The 21,807-nt window shown below is 40.0% G+C and overlaps 1 protein-coding gene across 1 annotated transcript in view; it reads left to right on the top strand.

The window, feature by feature from the left end:
* The window catches only part of LOC101840656 (lysosomal Pro-X carboxypeptidase), a 50,220-nt gene that overhangs the window by 15,871 nt on the left and 12,542 nt on the right, over window positions 1–21,807 (top strand). The window contains exons 2-5 of the mRNA XM_005074113.4: window positions 12,453–12,593; window positions 15,955–16,056; window positions 20,748–20,929; window positions 21,189–21,346. Of these exons, the coding sequence (XP_005074170.1) occupies window positions 12,453–12,593; window positions 15,955–16,056; window positions 20,748–20,929; window positions 21,189–21,346 (583 nt within the window). The remainder of the gene's footprint in view (window positions 1–12,452; window positions 12,594–15,954; window positions 16,057–20,747; window positions 20,930–21,188; window positions 21,347–21,807) is intronic.

Below are 21,807 nucleotides of genomic sequence, written 5' to 3'. Positions count from 1 at the left end.
TACCAGTTGGCCAGGTCCACCGGTCTAGTAATGGCAAGTCTGCTATGGAAGAAAGCAACCTTTCTGATGGGTTTGTTCAAAGGAAAGACTCCACGGCTGGCACTATAAAACCTGTGAAAAGCCCTTATCTGGGGAAGTCATAGTCCAAGATGGGGAAGCTACTCTTTTGCTAATGGACATGTTGTAACTGTCAAATTGTGTCCTCAATAATTATGTTTATGCTCATAGAATAATGCTGTATCAGCTTTGCTCGGAGAAGCTTCCTTTTGCAGGGGAAAGCGGTAGCTGCAGGACTCATAACTTGTCAAGGGACTCAGAAGTGATGGTTGAATGCTTAGCCATAAACAAGACATCTGTATTGCCCTATCCTAGACACAGGGGAAATTACGGTAGAGGATGTGGAAAGAATGTAAGTCTGAGGAAGAATTGGAGTTGTTTGGGAATGGCGTGGCATTTGGACTTCTGAACTCACAGAACTGATTACCTGCACAAGATGGACGTGCGCCACCTCATAAAGCCCCACCCTTCCTGTGGATTCGGTTTATAGAAGAGGAAGAAACATTTTCTTTAGTAGTGTAGTTGCTGCAAAGGTGCCTATGTTCCTATAAGCAGCCGTAGTGAAAAACATCGGGTCATTACAAATAAATGGGTAAAGCACTTGCCACACAGACACGAAAACTTTAGTTAGAATCCTCTAAGCACACAAAAAGCCAGTTACGGTAGTGGCTCTGTAGTCCCAGGGCTTTTATGGCAGGATAGGAGTTGGAGACAGGAAAACCCTGCAACCTCATGAACCAGGTAGCCAAGTCTACATGATATTGTAAAGCAAGAGATTGTGTCTTAAGATGGAATGTGAAGGTTACCACCCAAAGTTGTCCTTTGACTTCCATACATGAGCTGTGGCATCTGCGTGCCCTTCTCCAGAGATGTGGTGTGAAAGTAGGAGGGGCACTAATTGGAAGTAGGAAGGGGTCAGTGGAGTGAGTGTGGGACAGGAGAGGTAACAGAAGTGACTGATGCAAATGCAGCATATGCCGTATGAAAATTATGTGTATGGCTATTGGTAAGACACTTAATGGCATGATTCTCTTTGAACCCCCACACCCTTCTCCGGTATGTATCGACTTTTCCCTAGGTGCCTTTCTCCTTTAGTGCCTGAATATAAACTTCTGGTAAAACTTTTCTATGACAAAGTCGTAAATCCTAGCCTTGCCTGTGTAGAGGTGAAGTATCTGAAAAGACCTGTTCAGGATGCTGAGTGGCACATAGGACTGCGTTTCCTGCTCCATACTCCTACTGACCTTAATAGTTTACAGGTTTTCTTTCTTGACAGTGAATTCCGTTTGTTTTAACAAGGGCGTGTGGGTATAATACACATTTCCACCCTCTGGCTTTCCTCAGGCTTTTGATTTCTTCTTTGTTGCTCTCCCTCAGTGTTCACCAGCTTTGTTTACCAGCAAAGCTTGTTGTGCTTTTCTGACTTGCACTCGGCAAGTGGAAAGCAGGGTCTCATCTGTTTTGAGGATGACTAAAAATGGTCCTTCCAAAATGATGAGCTCTATGAGGTCTGAGGCATGGAGGAAAATGTCACTTGTGAATGGTGATGTTTACCGTCTCATTGTGGGTTGTCAGCACTAGTTTTCAAGGGAGGGGATGCCTTTAAGTATAAATGGCAGACTAATGATTGCACTTTAGTCAGGTTACCTCAGTAAGTGCCACTTTGTTTTGTTTTTTTTTATCATGGACTTTGTAATAGCATAGTTATAAGACATGCTTGATTTGTTTTCTTAGGGTGTGGAGACTCAAACCCAGGACTTTGATGCTAGCCAATCCTTCTGTGATTCTCAGTCAGAATAAAAGTGTGTACTTGATTGTACATTTTCTTGGGATCTGCCACCAGGCACTAAGCACTGTGACAACAGACCATGTGTGTCTTGTTCACCCTTACTTTGCCCCATGGTGGTGACTCAAAACTTGCTTGTCCTGTCAGTCAGTGTGTTTAGCCAGCGTCGGCCATTTGTTTGTACATCCTATTAACTCTGGGCAGTTTTCATCAAAGATGTTGATGTAGTGCCAGAGCACCTGAGAGTAATAAGGAAGCACAGGGCCCCTTTTGAACTTGCCCTTATTGTTCCAAGCTTTGGTTTTGGCTGAGGATGGCTCTTCCCCTTCCTTTATCTTTTTTACAGTGCTCCAAACAATGAGTAGTCTGTAGTGTATTTTTAAGATGATGATAAGAAATCCCTGGAGGTCATTTTATTGTGAAAATTTGATGGTGGAGTTCCCCAGGAGGAACAGAACTTAGGATTGCTTTCTTTAGTTGCTTCCTTTGGCAGATACTGTTCATGTGGGGACTTTGTAAAGTCCATTTTCTCCCTATGTCCTTTAAAAATCATGCATGTGTAAGGAAAGAACATCAAGAACAATACTATGTCACGCTGCTAAAATATGAATCATCCTCACCCATGGGGAATTCTCTGCAAATCACACTATGATAAACACTAACTCAGAAAGCATGCAAGGGCTGGAGAGATAGCTCAGCCGTTAAAGGCTAGGCTCACAACCAAAATATAAGAAAGCATGCAATACTCTCCTTGTGGATGATAGTACTGAAAAACATTACTTTATTACACTGAAAAATCCATTTACGAGACAGGGTTTCTCTGTATTGTTTTGGAGGCTGTTGGTTCAGCCCGTCCTCGAACTCACAGAGATCCGCCTGCCTCTGCCTCCATAGCTACTTCTTAACTGTAACTTTGCTATTGTTATGAATTGTAATATAAATGATTGATATTTTCTATGGTTTTAGGTGACCCATGTGAAAGGGGTCATGACCCACAGGTTGAGAACTACTGACTTAACCAAGTGATCCTTACCATTCATTTCCTTGCAAATAATAAAAGCAATTCTATTCTTTATGGCTGGATAAAATTTCATGGGTATGTATACCACATTTTTATTATTCATCTGTAGATGGATATCTTGGCCCATTACATATATTAGTTATTGTGACTAGAGCCATAGTTGCTAAACGAAACACAAATGACCAATAAATATGTGAAAATGTATTCAACTTTCTTAGAAAATATGGAAATGGAGATCAAAATAATATGGAGACTTCATTTCAGAATGGATATCACTAAAAAAACACAAATTCTGGCAAAGATGTGGCTTTTTACATTCTAATGTTTATGAGAGAAGGGTATCACCATAGAAAAGGAGTTTTCTGGTTATTTAAATTGATTTTTTACATTTTTATTCTTTGGGGTGTGTGTGTGTGTGTGTGTGTGTGTGTGTTTGCATGTTTGCTTGGGGTTAGAGCTATGCTTTTGGATCAGTTCTTTCTTTTCATTATGTGGGTTTTAGAGCTAGGAGTAAGTCATCAACCTTGACAGCAACTGTCTTTACCTGATGAACCATCTCACTGGTCAGAAAGGTAGTTTCTTAATTCTTCAGAAATAACAAAGTGAAGACAGTAGCTCGTGGTGTCCTTTGTCTCATCAGCGTAGAACAGGAACCAAACAATTTAAGAACAATTTAGCCCCTCTGTTTTTATCAGTGTCCTCGAAGAGTTTTGGTGGGAAATAATGGATATAGAATATGCTTTGTTTATCTTTATCAAGTATCAGGGATGGGGCATGCCAGCCTTGTGGCAGCAGGGTCCTTAGTGTAGAGATGACCACAGTCAGGGCTTTGCACAGTCATCTAGGAATGAGTGATATGATAGTAGCTGCTGTTTAAGAGATGTTCTCTTGTTGATTGCTATTGAAAGTATGCTGTAGATATACACACTGAGTCTTTCATCAGAGGGGTGTTTGTGCTCATTCTTGGATGTTTTATGAAAATGAAAAATGAATATTTCCATTGTAGCAATTGAAGGTAGACTAGGGTGTGAAATCTAACTAATCTGTTCGCCCAGTTTATTATTCCTACAGTCATCTTCCACTTTGAACTTCCTGTAGTGTTCTCTTTACTCTTCTCCCTTTATTTAAAAATCTCCTTCAGGTGAGCTTCCACAGTATGGGGTCTCTGCAAACACTAGGGCCAGCAGAGTGACATTCCATGAGGCAAGAAGGAAATCTGGTTCAACATGACTCAGTAGCTGGTGTTGGTTCAAACTTCTAGAGTCTGACACTGTGTGGGTTTATTTTAGGCATATTTACATACAAAATTGCAATTTTGAAAAAAAGTTTCTTGGTACCAATTATCTCAATCCTGTGTGCACAATAAAGTTTAAGGTGTGACTAAATTGAATTCTTTTGCAAAGTACCTGTGACTTTTTCATAAAGATGGGTTCTATAACTTAAGGACCTAGGGGAGAATCTAGTATGGTCAAGCTCATTGTAGAGGTCACCAAATTACAAAGTACATGTGACACCTGCCTTAAGGATGTATTTTATTGACTGAGAGACAGTGTTCAAAATAAATGTCTATGGAGGGATAGTCTGAGATAAACTTAATAGCCTAGCCTTACAAATAGCCCAAGTCACCAGGGTTTTAGCTACATCCATTCACAGACTTATGAGTGGAAAGCAGGTATACACCTCTTCCACTGAAGAGACAGCCCTGAATGTTTAACATTCCTGGTTTCCCTAGTGCTTATCTGTGAGCTCGAGGACCTATGCCCTCTACACCACAGCACAGATTTGTTTTTAAAAAACAAATTGAACTAAATCTTAAAGCGCTTAGTGGCATCCCATTGTTCTTCAAATTAAATTAAAACTCTGTGCCCATTCAGTTCTAAGAATCATTCTGTAACATTCTTCTGGTTTACCACATTTTAATCTCCTGGTTCTTATATCCTCCTCTAGCCCCTTCTTTTTAGAGTTTTTCCTTGGCTGTCTCCTTTAGACTTCATCTCCAATGCCACCTCCCAGGAAAGACCTTCATTTTTGGAGCAAAGAACTGTAAGCTGGGAGGTATTACTCTAATCACTTATGACTTGACATGGGACAAAGAAAAGTCCCTGTCACAAGTCTTGTTCCAGTGATCTTATTTCACTCACCACTAGTTTGAGAGACAATCTCAGATTTCAGCTAAGTTTCTGTTTGTGGGAAGATTTCTATCTAAATCTGATGGCAGCTTGAAGAATCATTTCCTACCTCTTCCCCTCATAAAACCATATCCTTCTTGCCACCAACAGCTTCTTACTTGAAGTTCACAGGTTTTGCACATGTTGTTCTGTTTGCCTGAGTTGCTCGTGTGTTTCTGAGAACATTCTGGTTAGACCTCAAGCTTCAGCATGCATGCTCCTCTCCTACATTCTGCTTCCCATGATTCCATGAGTGGGATAGTATTTCTGCTTCTGAAATCTCATAGCATTCCATACACAGGACTTACCTCATTATGGTGAACTTGTAAGCACCTTCATCACCTTTGGGAAGTTCGGATAGGGTCTCACTAAGTTCTTTCCGTCAAGTCTTTGCTTAGTGCCTAAAATAAATGTTTTATGTGGAAGAAATATGTAATAGTGTATGAATTAGTACAAAATAATTCATGTGCAATTGTATGATGAAATAGAAATGTAAGTAAGTATAGTATTTACTTTATCCCATCTTGAGTGAAATTTTTAAAAATTTAAAGATTTATTTTATGTGCATGAACGTATTGCCTGAATGGATGTATGTGCACCATGTGTAAGCTTGGTGCCCTTGGAGGTCAGAAGATGTGCCACATATGCTGAAACTAGAGTTATGGAGGGTTGTGAGCCACCATGTAGGTGATGGGAATTGAACCTGGGTCCTTTATGAGAACAACAAATGTGTTTAACCACTCAACCGTCTCCCTAAACCTCAATTTTGAATGTTTTAAAATCTATTTACAAGTTTTTTTTATATACCATGGAAACATGTCTCATTCTAATTTGGAACTCCCTAATTCTCCTTTGAGTCTCTTGCCTCTTGCAATGATAACCACTATCCTGTCTTTCAACATTTTGCCCTCTAACATTAAAAAGAGGGAAATGGAGTTTACTATGGGATCACACCATGTAATCCCAACACTGAGGAATATTGCTGAGTTCAGGGCCAGCCTGGGCTACATAGTGAGTAGCAGGCTAGTGTAAGCCATAGAGCAAACAAACAGGAGAAACAAAAAGGGACCAATTTCCAGATTTTAGTGATATGAATATGTATTTAAGAAAGGCAACAACAATTTAGATTTGGTATGGTGCCATCTGTAATCCTAGCACTCAGGAGACTGGGGCAAGGGGTTCTCAAGCTTTAGGACAGCCTGGGTTACAGAATGAGAGAAACTTTGTCTTTAAATAGACAAAATAAAAAAAAAAAGGAGGAGGACAAAAGCTGGGGAGTTGGAGAATTGGCATCTCTGCAGCATGTAGTTCTTTACTCAAGAGCTTGGCCTTGAGGTCTAAGTTTCCATCTGTCCTGTGTGTGATCTAATTGAAACTTAATCGGCTTTTCTACTTTACTATGTGTTTGGTCAGTACAGTAATATTTTAATAAATAAATGACCCCATCAGTTTAAAAATAAACAAAAGGAAAGCTCACAGTTTTTTATTAGACAAAATTTTACTCTTAGCAAAGGAACCTCATACTTAGAAACATGATGGCTTTAGAACTGCATTTTATTATTTATAAAGTGCTGTCTTGTACAAAGGTATTGTGGTGGCTATTACCATTCTAAGTTGCCAAAATGGTGTGAAGGCAAAATGCTCTCTACTTTTCTTGCCGTCCAGGCTGACAGTTAGTACAAGAAGCTGAACCCCCTTTGTGTTTGCAAGAACTACTCCTATGATAGATCACTATTTTTGTTTTCCTTTTACTTGACTTCTTTCTTCCCATAATATTTTATTTCTATGCTATAAGAAAATGTTATTAAAAATAGTATAAAAGACAGGAACTGCTGTGTCTCTCCATTTTACTATAGACAAAAGAGTGTCAAGAATAGGTGTCAGGGCACTGAACCTCTTAGAGGAGAAAGTGAGAGGTACCCTTGAACGAATTGGTACAGGAGACCTCTTCTTGAACATAACACCAGTAGCACAGACACTGAGGTCAACAATTAATACATGGGACCTCCTGAAACTGAGAAGCTTCTGTAAGGCAAAGGACACAATCAGCAAGACAAAAAGGTAGTCCACAGAATGGGAAAATATATTCGCTAACCCCACATCTGACAGAGGGCTGATCTCCAAAATTTACAAAGAATTCAAGAAGCAAGTCTCCAAAACACCAAAGAACATATTAAAAAGTAGTCTACAGAACTACATAGAGAATTCTCAATAGAGGAGTCTAAAATGGCTGAGAGGCACTTGAGAAAGTGCTCAGCATCCCTAGCTATCAGGGAAATGAAAATCAAAACAACTCTGAGATACCATCTTACTCCTGTCAGAATGGCTAAAATCAAAAACACCAATGACAGTTTATGCAGGAGAGGATGTGGAGAGAGGGGAACACTCCTCCACTGCTGGTGGGAGTGCCAACTCGTACAGCCACTTTGGAAATCAATATGGAGATTCCTCAGAAAAATGGGAATCATCCTACCACAAGACCCAGCAATTCCACTCCTAGGCATATGTCCAAAAGATGCACATTCATACAACAAGGACATCTGTTCCACTATGTTCATAGCAGCATTATTTGTAATAGCCAGAACTTGGAAGCAACCTAGATGCCCCTCAACTGAAGAGTGGATAGAGAAAATGTGGTACATTTACACAATGGAGTACTATTCAGCAGAAAAAAAAAAAACCCAATGGAATCTTGAAATTTGCAGGCAAATGGATGGCACTAGAAGAAACCATCCTGAGTGAGGTAACCCAGTCACAAAAAGACAAACATGGTATATACTCTCTCATATATGGAATTTAGACATAAATCTGGTGAGTGCCAGCCTACAATCCCACTGCCAGAGAGTCTGGGAAACAGAACCTTCATCTAATGGCTGATGGAAGCAGAGGCAGACACCCACAGCTAAACACTGAGCTGAACTCAAGGAACCCAGTGACAGAGAGGGAGGACTGATGAGCAAAGGGATTAAGACTGGGTTGGTTTAACCCCCAGAAACAGCTGACCTGACAAGGGGTAGCTCTTGAATCTCAGACTGATGGCTGGGAATCCAGCATAGGACTGATCAAGACTCCCTGAATGTGGGTGTCAGTGAGGAGGCCTAGACAATATATGGGGCCTTGGGTAGTAGATCAGTATTTATCCCTGGCATATAAATGGACTTTGGACTCCCATCCAACAATAAGAAATATACTCTCAGCCTGGACTCTTGGGGGAGGGTCTATGCCCTGCTCTGGATGAAATGACAGCTATGGACACCCCCATGGAGGGCCTCATCCTCCCTGGGGAAATGAGGGGATATTGGGGGGTTGGCGGGAGGGCATGGGAGGAGAGGAGGGAAAGGGAGAGGGACCTGGGATTGAAATGTGAAGCAAACTTGCTTCTAATTTAAATTTAAAAATAAAAAAGAATAGGTGTTGGGGTTGGAGAGGCGGCTCAATGGTTAAGAGCACTGACTGCTCTTCCAGAAGACCAGGGTTCAAATCTCAGCCCCACATGGTTACTCACAACTCCATGATCTAAAAGTCCAGTCCTGGGGATCTGATGCCTTCTGACATCCCTGAGTGCTGCACTCAAATAATATACAGTTATACATTCAGACAAATACTCTTGCACCTAAGATAAACCTCATTTTGTTTTTGAAAAGGAATAGGCTTCCATTGCATAGAAGGATGCTTCATTTGAAAAATAGCTGAGGAAATGCCCACCATCCATCCTTGTGTTGAGGGTATGCTTTTTTTTTTCTTCCTGTAGTGTGTGTTAAGCATGCATAAAGTCTTAAGTTCTACCCTGACACTCAAACAAAGGGTAGAAACAAGACCTGGGGAATTAGCAGTGAGGTGGAAGGAAGAGTAATTCCTGTTTGTAAGATTTGTCTTCCTCTTGTCATCATTTCTTTGCTGTCCCATTCCCATCCAGAAAAAAACTGTTGCTCCTGTAATTCCTTCAGGTAAATTCAGTCTCCAGTGTTTCCTGTCTTTCTATTGTAGCAACAAATAAATGTAGTGTTTAATCGGGTTTTGTATAGCTTTGACACAATAAAGTGGAAATAAACAGGGAGTCATAGCCAACAATAATTTCACTCATAAGACATGGCATTGCTCTCCATTCTTATTCTAGCTCTGGGATTTCCAGAGCTTGCAGTTTAGGAGGACTGACTCCAGATACATAGACTTCTTCAGCCACAGCCATAGGGCCTGTCTGTATTCCCTCTTCATTCTCAGTTTTGGCTCCTTCTTGGAGTCTCGTCCTTTCTATTTGAAGATATCCTGTCCTTCAGGAATTAAATGTGCTGGAGAACATTGTCATACCCCATTTGAGAAGCTAACAGAATGCAATGCCACAGTCTCTAAACTTACCCACAATACACACTTCTAAGTGGAGAGAGAAGGTCTTCATTTCCTTATTCTGGACTAGGTTTGTACATAAGAGAGCCCTCTCTCAAGGCATATGGGAAGTATGAGTTTGGTTTCTTTCTTTTTTGTTGTGTTTATCTCTGAGGATAACTTTTATATCTTTAATAACATTTCTGCTAGCTATTATTGTATATATGAGTGCCTAAAAAAGACCACCATGTAACAAGTTCCTAAAATGAAAGGCTGTTCAGAAAGAGTGTGATGTTTTTAACTCAGTTGACCTAATTGAGGTAAACACAGCACACTAATAATGATTGCCATCAAGGTCAGCAAAAGAACCACGATTCCATGTATTTTTGGAATGTAACTTAGCGAATGGATTTTGGTTGTACCCATAGATTTTAGAGGAAGATTCTTGAGTGGCACCTGGTAAGGAGTGAAGCCTGTTGTTAGCCCTGTCTATAACTGTATGTTATGAAAAAAGCAGAAGGAGCTTAGAAAGCAGTGTGTCTGTCAAAGCACGGAGAAAGAATTGTGTTATTTAAGAACTTGTGTGACCTCTCTGAGGGTCATAAGACATTATGAAGATGTCTACAGTTGACTGGAGATGGCCAGGTGATTGATAGTATGAAGCAGGTGCACTGTGTGTTTTTCTGTCCTCGATGCTCCCAAATTGTCACCCAAATATGCTTAATAGATCTAGTATTATTTCTGAATGTATGCTTTATTCTTGAGCAGTTAAAATGCAAGCATGTATCTTTTCCAATGTAGATTTTATTTAGAGGATGTCCTCATTCCCTCTTGCCCTCCCTGCTTGCAGACCCTTTCCACATTTCCACACAATGAAGCAGGAAGCCTCTTTTGAATTTCTCTTTTCTACCGTATTTTAGAAAGAACTGCTGTATGTGACCAGAAATGTGCCTCCTTTTGTTATGTCACTAAGGCAGTTGTAGAAATGATCCGATGTTCCATCTCTGCTGACCCTGACCAAGGCATTTGAGCCCTTTGAGATCAGCTTGCTTAGGGCAGTGCAGGTCAGATTGCTTCTGCAGTCCTTTTATGCTGTGATTTCTCAAGTCCCCACTGTAGGCTTCAGAAAGTGACATGTGGGTCTCAGTCTGGACAGCAGAGGGCACACTTTCCCGTGTATGTGTGTGTGTGTGTGTGTGTGTGGGTGGGTGGGTGGGTGGGTGTGGGTGGGTGTGGGTGTGGGTGTGGGTGTGTGGTGTTCCTGATGATGGGAAGGAGCCAGGAGGATGCTGGAAATTCGTGTTGTGCAAAGGACATTTTACGGCGTAGTTCTGTCTTCATACTTAGGGAATCCCCTCCCCCGCCAAAGGAGCTGTTGACACTGTAAGAATAATTCTTGAAATTCATTATCTCTTGCCTATCTTCAGTATTCCCTCTTAGGAATAGTGTGCTTCAGACCAGGCACAGAATCCTTAATATCGTCTCTTCAAATAACAGAGATATTGAGCCTCACCATCCTAAAGGCTTTATAGTTTTTCCTTGCAGTTGAGTGTGAATGGTAGCATCTTAAGAGATTTGATAGTTATATTTAAGTGGTAGCTCACAATTTCAAAAGATTAAAAAAAATAAAACCTTAAAAATATCCCTCCCTCAAAATATATATCCAAAGTTCCAAAGTGTTCTTTCTGTCCTTTTTTTTTTTTGACATGGTTTAGTTATCTTGCAAAGTTCAGATACCTTAAGTATGTTATTTTAGTGTAGATGAAACTTCAGTTCATGTAAGTTCATGTTACTTATTCATGCTAGAGTACTTCCAAGATGATAGTATTACATTCTATCTCTTAAATCTTCCATAAAACAAATTGACTATAAAAAGAATAATGATAGTTAATTGAAACATTAATATTCATGAAAATCATTAGTATATGTACTGAGTGGTTTTGAGTGTCAACTTGACACAGCTAGAGTCATCCAAGGTAGGAGCTTCAGCTAAGGAAATGCCGCCTTGAGACGCAGCTATAAGGCATTTTCTCATTAACTAAAAGTCAGTTAGTGCAGAAAGATGACTCAGAGACATGATAGTTCTGAATCTGTACTGATTCAGGCAAGAGTCATTTAAAACACCAGGAAAGACAACAGAAAACTAATTTTCATATGATGTAAAACTTATATCACAAACAACACTCTTGTCACTGGCTATATCATCACCTTAATTTTATGATCAACATTGACATCATGGATGGTCGGGCAGGCAGGACATATATGCCTTCTCATTCATACAACATAAAGCACATATCCCCTATGATTCATTCTTGCTAAAAAAAACTTGCATTTTTATCTTAATCCTGACTTTAGAATTACTCCAAAAGAGGATATACTGAGGGTGGCAGAGTAAGCTGAAGTCTCGGAAAGGCAATTGGGCAAATCTGAGGGTGGTACATTGGACATCAAAATCCCAACATTTAGAACATCTGTTAGTATTGGAATCACACAGTTCATTGATCTCCACAGTGATCAAATTAGTTCTTGACTTTTATATTTAAAAAAGTTTGTAAAAATTCAAATAGTAAGGCATTTTGAGAACTAATGGGATGGACTGGCTATTTGATATTTGATTATGGCTAAGATATTTGATTATGACCTCAGCACACTAAAAAGGTAAGTATGAGAGGTGATAGTTATGTTCAATTTATCCACAATACAATATGTACATATTTCAGAATATCATGTTATCACACTATTAGTGTATACAATTTTTATTTCTCCACTAAAATTAATCACATAAAATAAATCAAGTTAAAAATTTTAAATTTGACATTATGTTTTTAAGAAACCACTTGATTTTGTAATTACATCTGTTCTTTTAACTGAAAAAAATCTTGACCACCATAATGAATACTGTCTTATCCTAGTATATAAGAAAAGTAATTTCAAAAAGTAACCACATTAGTATTAATAAGACCAAATGAACTTTAAATTTTCCTTTTGATCATTTTTGTAGTGTAGGTTGATTTCAATGGGAGAATGAGTCACCTTAATGTTAATTTCAGTTATTTTTTCCTTGAAATATGTCTTGCCTGTATTGTTTTTATCATAGGTTGACCACTTTGGATTTTCTGACTCAAGAACTTTTAAACAACGGTACCTAATAGCTGATAAACATTGGCAGACAAATGGTGGCTCAATACTTTTCTACACTGGTAACGAAGGGGACATTGTCTGGTTTTGCAATAATACGGTATGTACACATCGGTGAACTTCTGCTAAAATAGTACTTTTTATAGTGATAAATGGGAGAAAATGTTTAGCAGTATAGATGACCAAGAATTACCATTTTTAATTGTAATGTTCTTTAAAAATAAAAAGAGTGAGCAGGATGGCTCAGCTGGCGAAGGCTCATGACCTGACTTCATCCCTGAGACCACATGATGGAAGGAGGAAACCAATTCCTACACACTCTTTTGTCCTCAGATGTCATATGGGGTGTACCTTCCCCAAAATAAGTAAATAAATGCAACAGAAAATATAATAAAATTATCTCAAGTAGTAATAGAAAGATGGCAAAGGTTCACAAGTGAATGAAAAATGCCAATTAGGCAGGGCCATAAGCTAGGATTTCAGAGCCAGCCTGTGTTACCATATAGTTCAAAGCCAGATTGCACTTCGTGAAGCCCTCCTGTCTCAACACAGACAGACAGATGAACAAATAGACAAAACCACTTTTGGGGGAAAATTTAGTTATAAGGTCAACAAGCATGGGACATTATTATGTATAGTTTGTTTGATTATGGTCTATAGAAGGTAAATGTAAGGGTAGGAATTTAGGAATTTGTGTATGTTTATTTAATATTGTATTTTTAAAGTAAAGAACTGTGTTGTATACATAGTAGATGTTCAATAAATATTTATCAATCAGTAAGTAAGACTGAAACAAACCAATGCAAATAAGGAAAAAAATATAAAAGTTTGACTGTCAGATTGGAAGGGCAGAGATAAAGTAGCTGCATTTTCATTTAGTTTCTTGTTCTACTAGTTTTTAATTTGTAAGAATTAAAGTAGCTTGCTTCATTAACTATATTTTCTAGCACATTTTAACAATGTATCTATTGACAAACTTAATTTGGAAGGAATGCAGAACTAAGAAAGTCTCCTTTACAGTGTGCAAGTGTTGTGACTAGAAAAATCTCAAATTTCTACCAAGAAGCTAGTCTGTGAGCTGCTGTCCAGTGGGGAAGAGTGAGACCGCAGTGCCGGTGTCTGGCATGGCACCATACGCAGGGGTCTTGATAAATGTTTGTTGAGATGAACTGAGGTGACAGCAAAGACATGAGTCTCATTATGCCGTTACTGCATTACTCATTTGTGAACATTTTCTTCAGATTGTCAAGAACTGAATCCCCTGGACATGGGGGTGTACTACTCTGTGTAGCACTCAGGAAGGTTGGATAATAGATGGTAAATTTGAGCCTATCCTGGCCTGGCCTCTATAGTTAACACCCAACCTGGAAAGCCAAACAACCAAAAGAAAAAAAAAGATGTAAAACAACTTAAATATACTGAAAATAAAATAGATCCTGAGTAATGGTGTCATGGGAACTAAGTGTCCAGATTCCTGGGGCTATTTTGTGTAAATGGCACTGCCCTGTTTCTTTCCATTTTGCTTTGATTTTTGTTTGTTTGAGGCAGGGTCTCTCTATGTAGCCCTGGCTGTCCTGGAACTTGCTATATAGACCATGTTGACTTTGAACCTAGAGATCTACCTGCCTCTGCCTCTGCCTCTGCCTCTGCCTCCCTGCCCCTCTGCCCCTCTACCTCTGCCTCCCGAGTGTTAGGATTAAAGGTATGCACCACATAGGATCCTCATTTCTTTAGCTATTCTTCTCAGGAAACCCACAGGCAACTTTTCCTTGCCAGTTCCTCTGTGTTAATATAGGAAGAGAGATGTTCAGTCTTCAGATCCCAGTGCTCCTCGGGCTCTGCAGCCCCACTGAACACTTGCTGGGTATCCATGTCCTCAGAGAGGGGGAAAGGAAGAGCCATGTAGGAGAGGAACAGTTCGATATAAGCATCAAAAGCAGATCCTAGACCTCCTCAGTGCTTGACATCTTCCTACAAAATCTAGTATTTCAATTTCCTATTCACGTCTGGACATTAAGTTTTTGAAAAGCAGTTAAGATTTTAAGCAGATTGATGAGGTTTCAGTTCTGACTGCCAATTTGCTGTTTCACTTGAGTAAGCTTTTAACTCCAGCTTCAGCCCTCTTTTGTTCAGTGGTTATAATAAGAATCCCTAGCTCCTAGAGTTGTAAAGACTAATTAATAAATAAGATTAAGGAACTTGCTGGTCTTAAAAGACAAAATTACCTTTGAAATGGATGCAAGCAACTAACTGGCTAATTGCTTCATGCGTCCATCGGTTTAGTTTAGCCGCATCCTGTCAAAGCCCAAGGTCAGCCCCACAGAGGTCTGTTCCTGCTCTTAAGACACTCGCAGTCTGGTGGTGGAAGTTGTACGTGTGAGTTCCTGTTACAGTAGCAGAGGAGTTCTTTAAGCACTCTGGTGTTGAGGGGAGATGGACAGCTCTGCTGGGCCTGGGCATGCAGAGGAGGATGTGCCTGAGCTGGGGGTGACTGGGCCTGGGCTTCGTGGCAGGAGTGAGCAGCTCTGTGAAAGAGAAGAGGGGTAGTCAAAACCACAGGTACCAGGCTAACATGCCCATTATCCCCACAGGTAGCTCTTTTAATTCCTTCTAGATTGCTCATTTTGAGGTTCCCATGCCTTGTTAGGGAATAGTAACTTGTTAAACACCAGCAGCATTCACCAGGAAGGACACGGCTTTGATCCATGCTAGACGTCTAATCAATTGATGCTGTGTGCCTGGGATGCCTTCTTAGAAAGGATTCAGAGGGCACCATCCAGTCAAAGGGAAAGAGGTAGTGAATGGCTAGTGAGGAGCCATCAGTGTGTGGGGTGGGGTGGGGAGTAAGGGAGTCTAGTGGTCCTTGGTGATCGCTCTGCATTACAGCCTGTATTTCAGTCTTGGCTCTGCCATCTGTGTGAACATTGAGCCTGTGTCTCAGTGTCCTTGTCTGTAAAACAACAGTGCCTGATTCCTGTTTGTGCCAATTAGGTGAATTATTACATGTAGTAGGTAGAACAGTACCTGACATATTGGAAGCAGGAGTTAATAACAGCTGCTGTTGGCTAATTTCCTAATATAGAAGATTAAAATCCCAAGGGAGTCTAATATGCTTATTTATTTGTTAATTCTTTTTTGTTGTCTGTATATGTCTTTGGGGGACAGCTTAGATATGTTTACCACCTTCCTAGAATATTAATCACAGTGTTGTTTGAAGAATGATGTTACAGTATTGACCCAGGGTCAGAAAGTCAGAATAAGATGTGAAGTGACTCGTACATTGTTCTTATTTTGTTCCATGCTAATACAGTATGATACAGCTATTGTGGATTTTTCTGTGGAACACACATAAATTGCACAGTTTTTCAGAGCTCTTTCTGGTCTGATTTAACATCTATTTCATATGGTTCAATATGATGTTTCATGGTCTGATTCACTTGTGAATTGTGAATTCTTCCCAGGGGTTCATGTGGGATGTGGCTGAGGAACTGAAAGCTATGCTGGTGTTTGCTGAACATCGCTACTATGGGGAGTCCCTTCCCTTTGGGGAGGACTCATTCAAGGTAAGTACACATTTTTCAGTTAAGGTTAAAGATTTTGGGTACCCTTCTTGGTAGTTATTTGTTTAAGTATGGAACATTTATACTCACAAAGTGTGAGATCAGTTTAACTTGAACTGGTTGAAAACTCAATAATTTGTACTTTATCTTTTCCTTCATTTTATATAATTTGGGCAAAATGAAATTTGTTTCTAAAAAAAAAAAATTCTCTTTCTTCCTTTTTGTGCCGAGGATCAAACCCAAGGCAGAGAGCAGAGCACACTCCCGCCAAGCTCTCTTCTCAGTCCTACTCCAAGGCCTTTAAAGCCATGTCTTTTTAATTGCTGTCACTTTTATTTTTAAAACGTTCAGAATTACCCTATTCATACAACTGTTTTGCCTGCATATGTCTGTGCACCATGTAAGGTGTACCTGCTGCAGGGGAAATTCAGAAGAGGGCCCTGCGTCCCCTGAACTGCAGTTACACATGGCTGTGAGCTGGTGTGGATGCTGGGAATCAAACCCGGGTCCTCTGCTATAAGTGCTCTTAACTGCTGAGCTATCTCTTCAGCTCCTTGTCAGTTGTTTGTTTTATCTTGTTTGTCGTTCTGTGGACCTGAGCAGACCTAACATGTTCAGTAAAGGGCTCCACCATCAAGGTACATGTACAGTTCCCTGTTAGTTAAAGTTCAGTCATCCAGGCTGACTTCAGCCAGGTCAGTCTTACTCTACTTCTGTGCAGAGTCAGGGGATTTTCCTTATTTTGGTAGTGTCAGTGATTAATTCTGTTCTGTAAGTTAGGTACTAAGTTACTGTTCCTGCCTCAGGTGTGGATGAGTATATAAACATATGAAAAGGATTTTTCAGTAACATGTAATCAGTATATAAGAATAAATGAGCTCTGTGATGTCATGTTACCCCCTAGTGATTCCATTAGCTTTTCCCTTATAAGGACTCCTGGCCTTGGCCTTTGTCAGGCTGTACACTTAATGACCCAAGGGTGCTTTTTCCTTCACTGAATGGCTTTATTCAGTGTCCTTCTAGCTAAAATAATTTCCCACAGTGCCTGTTACTAATATTTTCCTTAGGAAACTCAGTTTTTTTTTTTTTTTTTTTTTTCGAGACAGGGTTTCTCTGTGGCTTTGGAGGCTGTCCTGGAACTCGCTCTGTAGACCAGGCTGGCCTCAAACTCACAGAGATCCGCCTGCCTCTGCCTCCCGAGTGCTGGGATTAAAGGCGTGTGCCACCAACGCCCGGCTAGGAAACTCAGTTTTTTTAAGTTAGCATTATATTAACCAAGGACTTTATGTACTGGTTATATTTTCCAAGTTGCATTAAAACATGACAATAAGCCGGGCGGTGGTGGTGCACACCTTTAATCCCAGCACTCGGGAGGCAGAGACAGGCGGATCTCTGTGAGTTCAAGGCCAGGCTGGACCGACAGCCTCCAAAACAATACAGAGAAACCTTGTCTCGTAAAACCAAAAAAAAAAAAAACAAAAAACAAAAAACAAAAAACAAAAAAAATGACAATAAGGTGTTACATTAAAATGCTTGTTTGTTACCTAATTTCTTTTACCTCATTCAATAGAGTGATACTACCTTCTTGTGAATTGTCATCTAAAATAATTTGAGAATAGCCATGTTTCAGGTTTCATGATGTTTTGAAAGGAACTTTTAAAATTTTATATTCAATTAACTGAGTTTTTATGTTATCATGAGTAAAAAAATAAGTGTAAAATATACATGTGCTATAAGTCAGTGGCAGAGTGGTTTGTTCTAATTTGTTGGACTGGGTGACAAATTTTGTTCTTTATTTTACATAGACATGTGACTAGTGGAATGAACAAGCCCTGAAACTAATGGGAAACATTCAAGTTGTTGTGTCTTAACCGTCTGTAGCTTGCTACAGTCAATACTCCACCAGCAAAGTGGACCCACATTTGTTTTTGATATACTTTTTTCCTTTTCTGTGCTCACAAAAGTTGTCAATAGCATAAGGGATGTTATAAATATTATTTGAGAATTGGAAACAACTGTACTCAACTATATGTAGTGTCATATAAAATGGAAGTAAAGTATAACAGAGAGAGGAGATGAGAGGTCAGCACACATTTTGGATGGGGGTGAAGGTTAATGGAGTAGGTGAAGCATACAGGAGAAAAGGAATGCTAGGGGCTTTGTCACATAGAATTGTGCTAATTGACTGAAGGTGTCAGGGGAGTGAGACCTAGACCGAAGGTCAAATAGGCAAGTCTGACAAAGGTATAGAGCTGTGTCAGTTATCTAGTGCCGTGTATATGAAGTCGTCCTGACTTCAAGACTAGCAAACTTATTGTTTGTGCTGGATTGTTTAGAGAGTGTCTAGCTATGTAATGCAGGCTGGTCTTGAACTTAAAGTCCTCTTGTTCTGTCTCCTATTCCAATGCTGGAGTCACAAGCATGAGCAAACACACCAGAATGGTGGAAAGTATTCATTAGGTCACAATTCCTATGAGTGAGGAATTAGAAAGAGCTTAGTTGGGAGGTTCTGCTTCAGGGTCTCTTTAGGTTAAAATGTCAAAGTGGTAGCTGGCAGCAATCCATTCATAGATGGTCATCAGAGGAATGATAAACTGCAGTGGACACTGGTAAAAAAGAGGTCTGTGATGCTCTGTCCAATGTTCCTGTGTGAGGGGCTTTGTGATGTAGTAGCTAACTTCTCTCAATACTGCAAGCCAAGATGGAAGCTGAAGTGAACAGGTCATTAGAAGGTACTCATGGATCACCACTTCTAGCACATTTTATTCACTAGAACCTTGTCACTAAGTGTAACCCAAGTCCAAAGGAATGAGTTAGGTTATATATTTAGAAGAAAGGAGTGTGAAAGGTTTATAGATGCATCTAAACAATCTCTCTTGGCCTGCTGAGTTTGGCACTTCTTCATCTTGCAGAGGAAAATGGACCCACACAGAGCTAAATCCTCATAGAACTTGCTGAGTGGGTTTCATTTTACTCAGGGATCATTGTCTTCAATCGATATAGTGTTTCCCTTCTAGTCTTATAGCTGTCTGTGATTGACAGCTGAGTTTATTTCTACTTGTTGCTGCAGCAAACATATAATCTTTCTGGTAAGGAGGAGAGAGTATATTTTGGCTTGGAATCCTTTTCTCAGGATTTAGTTTGTATTCCATTACATGTCAGGACTTTAAATGAAATTATAACAGCTGCATATTAGTGTAGTTTCATATTCCATCACATCTATCAATAAATGTTTCTATTAATTCTACAACCTCAACAAGGCCTTGAGAAAATAGCATCTAGTGCAAATGACATTTGCAAAGGAGAACACAGATAGGACATGTGCCAGGCTTGGGTAGAGAATATCATTGTCTTATTGGAAGAACATGCCTACAAGTTGTGTTGTGATGTTTCAAATGATGATGCTTTCTGGGTAGGGCCAAGGCAGGGCTGCATTACCAGGGAGATGACAAGTTAGTACTTAAGCTCATTCAAGGAAACAGATAGGGTGGGTTCACTTCCCCACAGCCAGGGGTTCTGCTGAAGAAGCTATGGGGCCCACTGAGGTGGAACTCTGGATTAAGGGCATGGAGAAGGAGAGGGGCACATGTCTGTCAGTGTCCCAAGTATTCTTCGCTGTCTAGATCACTGTGGGGCTTCCATAGCAGAGGAGCTCGTACTTGGGGACTGGAATCCTTCACTTATGCTGCCAGCTCACACCTCCTCTGCTGCCCCTTGTCTGACAGACTAGATGTCTAGTCTTTTCAGGACACTTCCTCCATTCTCTCTGGCGTCTAACAGATCTTTGGGTTTGGCAATTGTTTCTGTTCCTTTTTGTAGTTGTGTGAAAGTGGTGAAGAAAAACAGGCTCTGCCCAGGTAGAACTGGTGAACTTCAGGCAAGAAGAAAAATTAAATTTTTAGGGTTGAGGACTTGGCAGTAATTTTTAAAAGAGTTCCAGATACACTGTGGTGATAATTCTTACTGCAATTTTATTTTACTCAGAAACAAAGATAACCTTTAAACCTCATAAGGTCACTGACATTCACCCATAAAACATAAGCTAAGGGCTTAAGAAGCTTCCTCACAAACCCTGTGGGTTCCCATAGCCTTGCTCTAAACCATCACTGTCTATGCTGGAGGATGCCGAGCTGCTGGGGACAATGAAGGCAGTTTGGACCCAAGGAATGCTACTGTATGGTCCTGGGAAATACCTGACTAAGATCTCCTTTCTAGGATGGTCCCTTTTATAAATCTTCCTCAAACATATTACCTTCATTACAAGTAAGGAGCTTTGTACATCAAAAATAATGTTGTATCATATATACAGTTTATGTTTCTTAGGAAAAAATCAGAGCTGTGATAGAGAGGAATCAAACTGGTTAAATGTTCAAGGAGGCCATGGTGATATCTCTGTACTTATATATTTAAATGTATGTTAGGCCTTGCCTTCTGTTCTGCATTAAAAAAAAAACTTTAACAGCAATGAAATTGCATTTGATTAGAAAATATATTGTGTTCTTTCATGGACTTAGTTACTTCTCCTGGATTGCTTTGATGTGGGTACTGTGGGCTTTAGCTCAGTTGTCTGGAAGTCTATTTCAAGGAATAAAAACTGTTCTGAATCTATGCTGTTCCTCAGCTGCCATTATGTGCACATTTATGCCTAGTTTCTTTGTCTCTGTTCTTACAATAAAATGTATACACATATACAGGATTCCCGACACTTGAATTTTCTGACATCAGAACAAGCTCTGGCTGATTTTGCAGAGTTAATCAGACACTTGAAAAGAACTGTCCCGGGAGCTGAAAATCAACCTGTCATTGCCCTTGGGGGCTCTTATGGTGGCATGCTTGCAGCCTGGTTCAGGATGAAATATCCTCACTTAGTAGTTGGGTAAGTGCATTCATGCTTGACACAGCTGAGAGAAAATTCGAGATTTGTTTTTAGTAAAGCATGCTTCATTCTATGACCCTGTCTCTAGCCTTCACAGGGACTTTCACACTTGTGACATACATTCACATACACACACACACGTACACATGCATGCATAGATACACACATTTAAAAAAGCAAAACAAACAAACAAAAAATGAGTAGATGAGTTACATTTCTCCTCATTTCCCTTTCTCCTCTCATTTCCCTTATCATTAAGAGCTCTTGCAGCTTCTGCCCCTATCTGGCAGTTTGAGAATTTGGTTCCCTGTGATGTGTTTATGAAGATTGTAACTGAAGATTTTAGGAAAAGTGGTCCACATTGTTCAGAGAGCATCCGCAGATCCTGGGGTGCCATTAACCGACTCTCAAGAACAGGTAAGCTTTCATTAAGACAATGGATTTGCAGTTTGTTTTTCTTTAACCCTTAATTTATTAAAAATGCATATTGCCACTGGGTGATAATGCCACACCCCTTTAATCCCCACATTCAGGAGGCAAAGGTAGGCAGATCTCTTTGAATTCGAGGACAGTCTGACCTACAGAGCTAGTTCCCAGGCAGCCAGGGCCACACAGAGAAACTGTCTCAGACACCTGCCCCCAGAAAAAAATTAACACTTCCACTTATAATTTTTTTGTAAATAATCATGTCTTTGTTGTGTTGTCTGTCTATATGTTTATATATGATATGTATTTTTTGTATGTGCCTGTTGGAATGATATGAGATCACTGTTGTATATGTTCAGTGGGCATGCATGTACGTGGGTGTGGAGGTCAGAGGTCACCTTTGATGCCTTTCTTCAAGCCCCCCCCCCCACTTTTATTTTTTTGAGACATAG

This window comes from Mesocricetus auratus, unplaced genomic scaffold (assembly GCF_017639785.1).
Source record: "Mesocricetus auratus isolate SY011 unplaced genomic scaffold, BCM_Maur_2.0 Super-Scaffold_4256, whole genome shotgun sequence".
In the NCBI taxonomy this organism is placed as follows: domain Eukaryota; kingdom Metazoa; phylum Chordata; class Mammalia; order Rodentia; family Cricetidae; genus Mesocricetus; species Mesocricetus auratus.
The sequence above is the reverse complement of the archived record's forward strand: the minus strand, read 5'-3'. Positions and strand labels throughout refer to the sequence as shown.